Source organism: Theropithecus gelada, chromosome 13 (genome assembly GCF_003255815.1).
Source record: "Theropithecus gelada isolate Dixy chromosome 13, Tgel_1.0, whole genome shotgun sequence".
NCBI lineage: Eukaryota > Metazoa > Chordata > Mammalia > Primates > Cercopithecidae > Theropithecus > Theropithecus gelada.
In genome coordinates, this window is record NC_037681.1 from 90,790,087 (window position 1) to 90,801,304 (window position 11,218).

Genomic DNA, 11,218 nt, shown 5'->3' on the forward strand with positions numbered 1-11,218 from the left:
GACTCCGTCTCAAAAAAAAAAAAATNTCAAAAAAAAAAAAAAAAAAAAAAAAAAAAAAAAAAAGTTAGCTGGGCGTAGTGGGGGGTGCCTGTAGTCTCAGCTACTTGGGAGGCTGAGGCAGGAGAATCGCTTGAACCTGGGAGGCGGAGGTTGCAGTGAGCTAAGATCGCGCCACTGCACTCCAGCCTGGCTGCACTCCAGCCTGGTGACAGAGTGAGACTCCATCTCAAAAAACAAACAAAAACAAAGAAAGTACCTGGCACATAGTAGGCATGCAAGAAATGTTCATTCCCTTCTTTCCTCCTTAAAGATAGGCTTATACTTCTGAGTTTTTCAGTATCTCTATTCTGTGATCATTGAACTCAGAAACAGCAATTGAATTTTACCGTTTGGAGAACATAAAAAGATACAAATATTAAGTGAACAAGCTATTACAAGCATTAGTTTGAAATAGCAATATTCCCTTGACACCTGGATCTCTTTTTCCTGTATCACTATCAGTTAAATCCCGCCCCCCAAAATTTATAATTTTATAAAAAGGTGACCATGATATAATTTGGAAAAACTAGTGACGCTGTGCTTTGAGAACAGAATAAAGAGCATGGCTGGAACTCTGCCAAGATGGTCTTTAACATTCTGCCCTAGCCAGGGTGTTAACTTTCCAACACTGTTCGTGTATGGCTGAGTGCTGCAAATTTCTCAGATAATTAGCAAAAGGTTGAAATAAACGCTAAAAATGAGTTCATAAGAAGGAAAATAAGCTGGTTTTCTTTCTGTTCCTTTTAAAACTCTACCCAGAAATACTGCCCAATGCATAATGAAGACTGTACACAGCAGCACCAAAAAGGCTATTTACAAGAGATTTTCTTCAGCAGAATCCACTTGAAAGCACTGAGAATTTGCATCTTAGCTAAGAGCAGTTCACTAAGGAACAGGGCCATCTAAGTGCGTAACTAGTATTTAAAGTTGTCAAGGGGTGGGGATGTGCAAATTAAGCAGCAAAAGATTATTCTCTTGTTTTGCCTTAGGGGAAAGTGATAGTGGTCAGAGGGGCCAGTTCCAAGGGCTGGTCCAAGGCAGGCCGGTGGTCTTGGTACTCTGCCACATGCCCATTCCGGTGGTGGCCATACTCAAACTTGATCCGCAGCTCGCCAATCTTAGATTGGGGAAGGATATCTGGGATCCACTCGATGATGAAAGGTGTTGGTTCCTTTTGATCTGGGGAAGTGTTGCCTAAAGAGTAAAAAGGAGTATTAGTACACTTTAATAGGTGTTCCTAATTGCAAGAAAAAGTGTCTGGAATTGGAGCAGTCTGTTCAGCTTTGATAATCAGAAGGCGGAATGAGGTTTATAAATTCAGTGGTGACTGGGATATCAGATTTATTGATCATCATTAAGTTTTTGTTTTTGTTTTGTTTTTTTGAGACGGAGTCTCACTCTGTCTCCCAGGCTGGAGTGCAGTGGCGTGATCTTGGCTCACTGCAACCTTTGCCTCCCAGGTTCAAGCGATTCTCCTCCCTCAGCTTCCTGAGTAGCTGGGATTACAGGCGTGTGCCACCACACCTGGCTAATTTTTTGTATTTTTAGTAGAGATGGGGTTTCACCGTGTTAGCCAGGATGGTCTCGATTTCCTGACCTTGTGATCCGCCCATCTCAGACTCCCAAGTGCTGGGATTACAGGCGTGAGTCACCACACCTAGCCATCATGAAGTTAAAACTATATATTTAGGCCAGGCGTGGTAGCTGACACCTGTAGTCCCAACAGTGTTGGAGGGCAAGGCAGGAGGATAGCTTGAGGCCAGGAGTTGAAGACCAACCTATGCAACAAGTGAGACCCTGTCTCTACAAAAAAATTAGCCAGGTGTGGTGAAATGTGCCGCTAGTCCCAACTACTTGGGAGACTGAGGTGGGAGGATTGCTTGAGCCCAGTAGTTCAATGCCAGCCTGGGCAATACAGTGAGACCCTATCTCAAAAAAAAAAAAGTAATATAAGAAAACAAGAAGGATAGGCCAGGGGCAGTGGCTCATGCCTGTAATTCTAGCACTTTGGGAGGCTGAGGTAGGTGGATCACTTGAGGTCAGGAGTTCAAGACTAGCCTGACCAACATGGCAAAACCGTCTCTACTAAAAATACAAAAATTAGCCAGGTGTGGTGGCATGCTCCTGTAATCCCAGTTACTTCGGAGGCTAAGGCAGAAGAATCGCTTGAACCCAGAAGATGGAGGCTTCAGTAAGCTGAGATTGTACCACTGCACTCCAGCCTGGGCAACAGAGCAAGACTCCGCCTCAAAAAACACCCCCAAAAAACAAAAAAACAAGAAGGATGGAGGAGAGGACCCTGATTAATAATGTATACACATTTTTCTCTCAGCACTACTTAACCTTCGACTTCATAAGCTAGTATTTTACTTTTTATTTTTTGTTTTTGTTTTTTGAGATGGAGTCTTGCTCTGTTGCCCAGGTTGGAGTACAGTGTTGCAATGTTGTTTCACTGCAACCTCCGCTTCCTGGGTTCAGGTGATTCTTCTGCCTCAGCCTTCCAAGTAGCTGGGACTACAGGCACGCACCACCATGTCCAGCTAATTTTTGTATTTTTAGTAGAGACAGGGTTTCACCATCTTGGCCAGGCTGGTCTCGAACTCCTGACCTCTGGTGATCTTTCCACCTCGGCCTCCCAAAGTGTGGGGATTACAGGTGTGAGCCACTGCGCCTGGCCTACATTTTACTTTTCACTTCACTGTGTTACTCTCTCTCCACTTTAGCCTAAATACTCACTCCGTTTAAACTCCTTCCCTCAACTTCTTTTGGTCCTTTCTTTCCCACAAAGACTAAGATATCACTGATATGATGAGAAACAAAGCATCCATCCACCCTGGACTAACAACCTTATTGGCAGGGTATTTTGGTCTGTTTGGTTTCTTTTAGTCATAGAATATAAATGTTAGGTATTATCTAGCTCATGTTAGTCACAGACATTCTAGCTTCCATTTCAAATGATATCTGGAGTTGGCTGCCAACTTTTCACTTAAATGTCAATGAAGACATAGAAAAAGATGAAAACTCACAACTGATGAACACTAAGACCACTGGCAGCTTCTGGGAGGAAATATAAAACAGGTGGAGATGGATGGAAAGAAATCCACCCAGACTTTGGCCATAGCGTATCCCATCTTTCCTTCATAAAGGGAGGCTACATGGAAAAAGGCAGGAAAATACTCTCTCTCTCTCACTGTTTGTGCCCTGGCTACTACTTGTACACAGCAGCAAATGCGTAGTGCCACTTCCTTTCCTTTAGAACATCTCACACACACCCCCTCCCCACTCATGTACCTGAATTCTTGATGACTGCAAAGGGGACTTGGGGGAGGGTAGGTGCATGGTTAAAGTTGAATAGCAGGGCTAGGTGCAGTTGCTCACATCTGTAAACCCAGCACTTTGGGAGGCCAAGCCGGGCAGATCATGAGGTCAGGAGTTCGAGACCAGCCTGATCAACATGGTGAAACTCTGTCTCTACTAAAAATACAAAAATTAGCTGGGTGTGGTGGCACGCACCTGTAATCTCAGCTACTCAGAAAGCTGAGACAAAGGAATTGCTTGAACCTGGGAGGCAGAGGTTGCAGTGAGCTGAGATCGCACCACTGCACTCCAGCCTGGGCAACAGAATAAGACTCCACCTCAAAAAAAAAAAAAAAAAAAGTGAATAGCAGTGGCAGAGTGTGTTCTGGAAAGTACAGTCTGCACTAGTAAAGCAATTTGGGTGGGAAAAAGAGGAGAAACCCTTGAAAACTGTGTATGTGGGGAATCTTAGTTTTGTGTGTTTTTTCCTATATTCCATTATTAGCAATGAAGGAGGCAGAGATGTTCAGGAGATGCCACTGTGGTAGGAAAGAGAAATAATAGATATGAGAACTTTGCATCAGCGCCTCACATACAGATCTGAGACGGAGCCAGCCATCACGCAGGAGTGATCCCAAGCAATCTGCCTGTTACCAAAATTTGAGTCTGGAAAGATCTTGTTTTTTTTTTTTTGTTTTATTTTTTGAGATGGAGTCTCGCTCTGTCACCCAGGCTGGAGTGCAGTGGCTCGATCTCAGCTCACTGCAAGCTCCACCTCCCAGGTTCACACCATTCTCCTGCCTCAGCCTCCCGAGTAGCTGGGACTACAGGCGCCCGCCACCATGCCTGGCTAATTTTTTTTTTGTATTTTTAGTAGAGACGGGGTTTCACCATGTTAGCCAGGAAGGTCTTGATCTCCTGACCTCGTGATCTGCCCGCCTTGGCCTCCCAAAGTCTGGACAGATCTTAATCTGTTCAGTAATAAGAAAAGAAAAGAACAGGAAGTTAAAAAAAAAAACTATATAAGGAAAAGGGAGTAAATAACTAGAAGAATTAAAGGAAGGGAAAGCAATGACTGATCTATCCAAAAGAAAATTTAAACAGCCGGGTGCAGTGGCTCGCGCCTGGTAATCCCAGCACTTTGGGATGCGGAGGGGGGTGGATCACGAGGTCAGGAGTTCGAGACTACCTTGGCCAAGGTGGTGACACCCCGTCTTTACTAAAAATACAAAAATTATCTGGGCATAGTGGTGGGCACCTGTAATCCCCAGCTACTAGGGAGGCTGAGGCAGGAGAATTGCTTGAACCCAGAAGGTGGAGGTTGCAGTGAGCTGAGATCGCGCCACTGTACTCCAGCCTAGGTGACAGAGCAAGACTCTGTCTCAAAAAAAAAAAACAACAGAAATTTCAGGGAACTGTTTAGCATCCACAAAAGAAAAAAATAAGATCTGGCCTTTATGGAAATAAGGCCAGAATCATAAGGAGAGCCCAGACTGGGAAGAAAAGGCAGCTGGATGAGAGTAAAAGGAAGACAAACAAGAAAAGGCCAAATTTCAAGAACCACAAAGAGTAGAATTAAAATCTACATGGTCAGCTGGGCACAGTGGCTCATGCCTGTAACCCCAGCACTTTGGGAGGACCAGGGTGGATCGCTTGAGGTCAGGAGTTCAAGACCAGCCTGAGCAACATAGCGAGACCCCCATCTGTGTAAGAAATTTTTTTTTTTTTTTGAGACGGAGTTTTGCTCTGTCGCCCAGGCTGGAGTGCAGTGGCACGATCTCGGCTCACTGCAAGCTCCGCCTCCTGGGTTCACGCCATTCTCCTGCCTCAGCCTCCTGAGTAGCTGGGACTACAGGCGTCCGCCACCATGCCTGGCTAATTTTTTTTTTTTTTTTTTTTTTGAGATGGAGTCTCGCTCTGTCGCCCAGGCTGGAGTGCAGTGGCCAAATCTCAGCTCACTGCAAGCTCTGCCTCCCGGGTTTACGCCATTCTCCTGCCTCAGCCTCCCGAGTAGCTGGGACTACAGGCGCCCGCCACCTCGCCCGGCTAGTTTTTTTTTTGTACTTTTTTTAGTAGAGACGGGGTTTCACCGGGTTAGCCAGGATGGTCTCCATCTCCTGACCTCGTGATCCGCCCGTCTCGGCCTCCCAAAGTGCTGGGATTACAGGCTTGAGCCACCACGCCTGGCCTAATTTTTTGTATTTTTAGTAGAGACAGGGTTTCACAGTGTTAGCCAGGATGGTCTCGATCTCCTAACCTCGTGATCTGCCTGCCTCGGCCTCCCAAAGTGCTGGGATTACAGGTGTGAGCCACCACCCCCGGCCAGAAATTTCTACTAAAAAAAAAAATCTGACATGGTTCTAAAATATATTACAAACCCATAATAACCAAAAGAGTGTGGTACTGGCATGCATCTAGACAGATTAAAGGAACAAAACACAAAGACTAGAAATAGACACAAATAGAACAGGAATTTAGTTAGCCTAAGATAAAAATGGCATTTGTAACTACTGAAATAAAAACAAATAAGTGTTTCTTATAATAAATGGTTTGTATCAACCAGATAACCATCTGGAAGAAAATAAAAGGTGGTGGAACCTTATCTATAACTTACATAAGTTACATCATGATAAATTCCAGAGAATCAGTTTTTCTTTTTCTTTTTTTTTTTTTTTTGAGACAAGGTCTTGCTGTGTCGCCCCGCCTGGAGTGTAGTGACACAATCATGGCTTACTGCAGCCTCGACCTCCAGGGCCCATGCAACCCTCCCACCTCAGCCTCTGAAGTAGCTGGGACCACAGGCATGTACCATCATTCCTGGCTAATTTTTTTTTTTTTGAAAGTAAGTTTATTAAGAAAGTAAAGGAGGCTGGGCGTGGTGGCTCATACCTGTAATCCCAGCACTTTGGGAGGCCAAGGTGGGCAGATCACAAGGTCAAGAGATCAAAACCATCCTGGCCAACATGGTGAAACCCTGTCTCTACTAAAAATACAAAAATTAGCTGGGCGTGGTGGCACGGGCCTGAAGTCCCAGCTACTCAGGAGGCTGAGGCAGGAGAATCGCTTTAACCTGGGAGGTGGAGGTTGCAGTAAGTCAAGATTGCACCACTGCACTCCAGCCTGGTGACAGAGCAAGACTGTATCTCAGGCCAGGCGCGGTGGCTCACACCTGTAATCCCAGCACTTTGGGAGGCCGAGGCGGGCAGATCACGAGGTCAGGAGATCAAGACCATCCTGGCTAACATGGTGAAACCTCGTCTCTACTAAAAACACAAAAAAATTAGCTGGGTGTGGTAGTGGGCGCCTGTAGTCCCAGATACTTGGGAGGCTGAGGCAGGAGAATGGAATGGCATGAACCCGGGAGGCGGAGCTTGCAGTGAGCTGAGATCGCACCACTGCACTCCAGCCTGGAAGATAGAGCGACACTCCATCTCAAAAAAAAAAAAAAAAAAGTAAAGAAATAAAGAATGGCTACTTCATAGGCAGAGGAGCCCCCAGCTAATTTTAAAAATTATTTTATAGAGATGGGGTCTCCCTGTGTTGCTCAGGCTGGTCTCAAACTCCTGGGTTCAAGCTGTCCTCCAACCTCAGCCTCCCAACGTTCTGGGATTATAGGTGTGAGTCACTGTGCCCTGTCAGATCAAAGATTTAAACATAGACAAACTCAGGTTAAAGAATACTTTTGAAAAATGCAAAATTAGGCCGGGTATGGTGGCTCATGCCTGTAATCCCAGCACTTTGGGAGGCTGAGGCGGGTGGATCACCTGAGGTCAGAGTTCGAGACCAGCCTGACCAATATGGTGAAACCCCATCTCTACCAAAAATACAAAAATTAGCCGGGCATGGTGGTGGGTGCCTGTAGTCCCAGCTACTGGGGAGGCTGAGACAAGAGAATTGCTTGAACCTGGGAGGCAGAGGGTGCAGTGAGCCAAGGTCGCGTTACTGCCCTCCAGCCTGGGTGATAAAGCAAGACTCCGTCTCAAAAAAAAAAAAAAAAAAAAGAAGAAGAAGAAAAGAAAGAAAAATTCAAAATTAAACACTAGTAGAACTAAACATAAAAATATGGTATCACTGGCCGGGTGCAGTGGCTCATGCCTATAACCCAGCACTTTGGGAGGCTGAGGTGGGCCGATCACCTGAAGTTGGGAGTTCAAGACCAGTCTGACCAATGTGGAGAAACCCTGTCTCTGCTAAAAATACAAAATTAGCTGGGTGTGGTGGCACATGCCTTGTAATCCCAGCTCTTTGGGAGACTGAGGCAGGAGAATTGCTTGAACCCAGGAGGCAGAGGTTGCAGTGAGCCGAGATTGCCCCATTGCACTCCAGCCTGGGCAATAAGAGTGAAACCCTGTCTCAAAAAAAAAAAAAAGAATATGGTATCACCTTCAAAAACTATGAAGACAAGGCAGAGAACATAGTCCATTTAGCGAAAAATAACACAGAAGACCAACTATATCAATTATAATAAATATAAAGAGGATAGACTATTAAAATTAGAGAAAGTCAAAACCAACTATATAATGTTGATAAAAGATTCATCTAAGTTGGGCCTGGTGGTGTGTGCCTGTAGTCCCAGCTCCTTGGGAGGCCAAGTGGAAGGATCACTTGAACCCAGGAGTTCAAGGCTGTAGTGTACTATGATCACACCTAGAAATAGCCACTGCACTCCAGCCTGAGCAACATGGCAAGACCCTGTCTCTGAAAAAAGATAGATTCAATTAAAACAATATCACAAAAAAGTTAAAACTAAATGGATGGCAAACATTAAAAAAATAAAAAACAGGCCAGGCATGGTGGCTTATGCCTGTAATCTCAGCACTTTGGGAGGCTGAGGAGGAGTTCAAGACCAGCCTGGGCAGCAGAGTAAGACCTTGTCCCTACTAAAAATAAAAAGAAATTAGCCGGGAATGGTGACATGTGCCTGTAGTCCCAGCTACTCAGGAGGCTGAGGTGGGAGGATCACTTGAGCCCAAGAGTTTGAGGCTGCAGTGAGCCATGATTGTGCCACTGCACTCCAGCCTGGGTAACAGGGCAAGACCCTATCTCAAAAAAAAAAAAAAAAAAAATTTAAAACATAAAAGAAAAAACAAAAGAAAGTTGGTGTCATGGTTGTAATACTGGACAAAGAATTTAGGGCAAAAGTTATTTTTATGTTGATAACATACAATTTACATTAACAACATCTGGCAATAACTCTGATGTACCAACAACACTGCATTTAAAATAATTAAAGGCTTTTAGAAATATAAGAAGTCATTCAAGGAAACAATTTTAGTAGAAAATGGTAAAATGACTTTTCTAGTCTTTGGCAGGTCAAAGAGATAACAGAGAGGACTTAAACACCCAAATAAAATGACTGATTTAAAAGGTATATATAGCCAGGCGCGGTGGCTCACGCCTGTAATCCCAGCACTTTGGGTGGCTGAGGTGGGTGGATCACCTGAGGTTAGAAATTTGAGACCAGCCTGGCCAACATGGCGAAACCCCGTATCTACTAAAAATACAAAAATTAGCTGGGTGTGGTGGCATACGTCTGTAATCTGAGCTACTCAGGAGGCTGAGGCAGGAGAATCACTTGAACCCAGGAGGCGGAGCTTGCAGTAAGCTGAAATCGTGCCACTGCACTCCAGCCTGGGTGACAGAGCAAGACTCTATCTGAAAAACAAACAAACAAAAACTATATACGAGTTTACATTGGATAAATAACATCTATGCTAGCACAAATTCATATCATATGTTGTTAGTGAAAAAACATTTTAAAATTCCTAAAAAGAAAGAAATTAAGGCTGGGCTTGGTGGCTCACGCCTATAATCCCAGCACTTCGGGAGGCTGAGGTGGGCAGATCACCAGAGGTCTGGAGTTCGAGATCAGCCTGGTTAACATGGTAAACCCTGTCTCTGCTAAATATACAAAATTAGCTGGGCATGATGGCATGTGCCTGTAATTCCAGCTACTCAGGCGGCTGAGGCAGGAGAATTGCTTGAATCCAGGAGATGGAGGTTGCAGTGAGCCAGGATCGTACCGCTGCACTCCAGCCTGAGCAACAGAGTGAGACTCGGTCTCCAAAAAGAAAGAAAAAAAAAAAAGAAAGAAAGAAATTAAAGATACGTCTTCTGACCTCAAAATAATAAAACTAGAAATTGATAACTAAGAATATGAAGATCAAAAGCCTCAACTAATTTGAAATTTTAAATACAAGGTACTGAGGACAGAAACTAAACTGTAATTATAGATGATTCAGATAATAACTTTAAATGTTATCAAACATTAATTTAAAAAATTGAGTATTCCTTTTATTATTTATTTATGTATTTTTGAGACAGAGTCTGGCCCTCTCACCCGGGCTGGAGTGCGATGGCACGATCTCGGGCTCACTGCAACCTCTGCCTCCTGGGTTCGAGCAATTCCCCTACCTCAGCCTCCTGAGTAGCTGGGACGACAGGCACGCACCACCACACCCGGCTAATTTTTTGCATTTTAGTAGAGATGGGGTTTCACCATGTTGGCCAGGATGGTCTTGATCTCCTGACCTCGTGGTCTGCCCGCCTCAGCCTCCCAAAGTGCTGGGATTACAGGCATGAGCCACCATGCCCAGCCACACCTGGCTGATTTTTGTATTTTTAGTAGAGACGGGGTTTTACCATGTTGGCCAGGCTGGTCTGGAACTCCTGGCCTCAAGTAATCTACCCGCCTAGGCCTCCCAAAGTGCTGGGATTACAGGCATGAGCCACTGCGCTCGGCCGAGTATTCCTTTTAAAAGCTACAAAAATAGTTCCAAGAAAATATTAGGAAAAATTTTAAAAGAGAAATTATTAATTTACAACAAATTTAGGACCGGGGGTGGTGGCTCATGCCTGTAATCCTAGCACTTTGGGAGGTCAAGGTGGGCAGATTGCCTTAGCTCAGGAGTTCGAGACCAGCCTGGGTGACACGGTGAAACCCCGTCTCTACTAAAATACAAAAAATTAGCCAGGCGTGGTGGTAGGCACCTGTAATCCCAGCTACTCAGGAGGCTGAGGCAGGGGAATCACTTGAACCCGGGAGGCGGAGGTTGTGGTAAGCCAAGATTATGCCACTGCACTCCAGCCTGGTGACAGAGCGAGACTCCCTCTCCAAAAAAAAAAAAAAAGAAATTCAGAACTGATAAAAGCCAGTTATCTGATTTGGAAAACACCATAAAGCAGATGAAATTCAAGTACAGTCTAAAACTACAGACTTAGAACAGATTTTAATTTTTGTTCTTTAAGTAGAGTGGGGGTCTTGCTATATTGCCCAGGCTGGTCTTGAACTCCTGGCCTCAAGTGATCCTACTGCCTCAGCCCCCAAAGCTCTGGGATTACAGGCATGAGCCACTGTGCCCAGCCTTCATTTACTATTATCACTACTGGGACTTCATCAAAGGTACCAATTTAATACTAAGTATACTAAAACTAAGAGATTTCCATAACTGGCAATAACAAGTTAGTGGCAATAACAAGTTAGAATCAGGATAGATATTTCACTCAAAAGAGCAGCAAAAAATATAATATTCACAAGAATTTGACAGAATAATTAAAAATTCTAAATTTCGGCCGGGCGCGGTGGCTCAAGCCTGTAATCCCAGCACTTTGGGAGGCCGAGGCGGGTGGATCACAAGGTCAGGAGATCGAGACTATCCTGGCTAACATGGTGAAACCCCGTCTCTACTAAAAATACAAAAAACTAGCCGGGCGCGGTAGCGGGCGCCTGTAGTCCCAGCTACTTGGGAGGCTGAGGCGGGAGAATGGCGTGAACCCGGGGGGCGGAGCTTGCAGTGAGCCGAGATCGCGCCACTGCACTCCAGCCTGGGAGACACAGTGAGACTCCGTCTCAAAAAAAAAAAAAAAAAAAAAAAAAAAAAAA

General features: G+C 44.8%; 1 protein-coding gene across 12 annotated transcripts in view; it reads right to left on the bottom strand.

The window, feature by feature from the left end:
* Positions 1-558: 558 nt before the first annotated feature.
* C13H2orf42 (chromosome 13 C2orf42 homolog) overlaps positions 559-11,218 on the bottom strand; it is a 44,095-nt gene continuing 33,435 nt past the window's right edge. For 9 of the 12 annotated variants that reach the window (XM_025354991.1, XM_025354992.1, XM_025354995.1 and 6 more), the window contains one exon: positions 559-1,233. In XM_025354991.1, the coding sequence (XP_025210776.1) occupies positions 1,025-1,233 (209 nt within the window). In that variant the 3' untranslated portion in view covers positions 559-1,024. Of the gene's footprint in view, positions 1,234-3,330; positions 3,514-11,218 lie in introns of all 12 variants that reach the window. The other 3 variants (XR_003115388.1, XR_003115389.1, XR_003115390.1) reach the window with 2 other exon arrangements.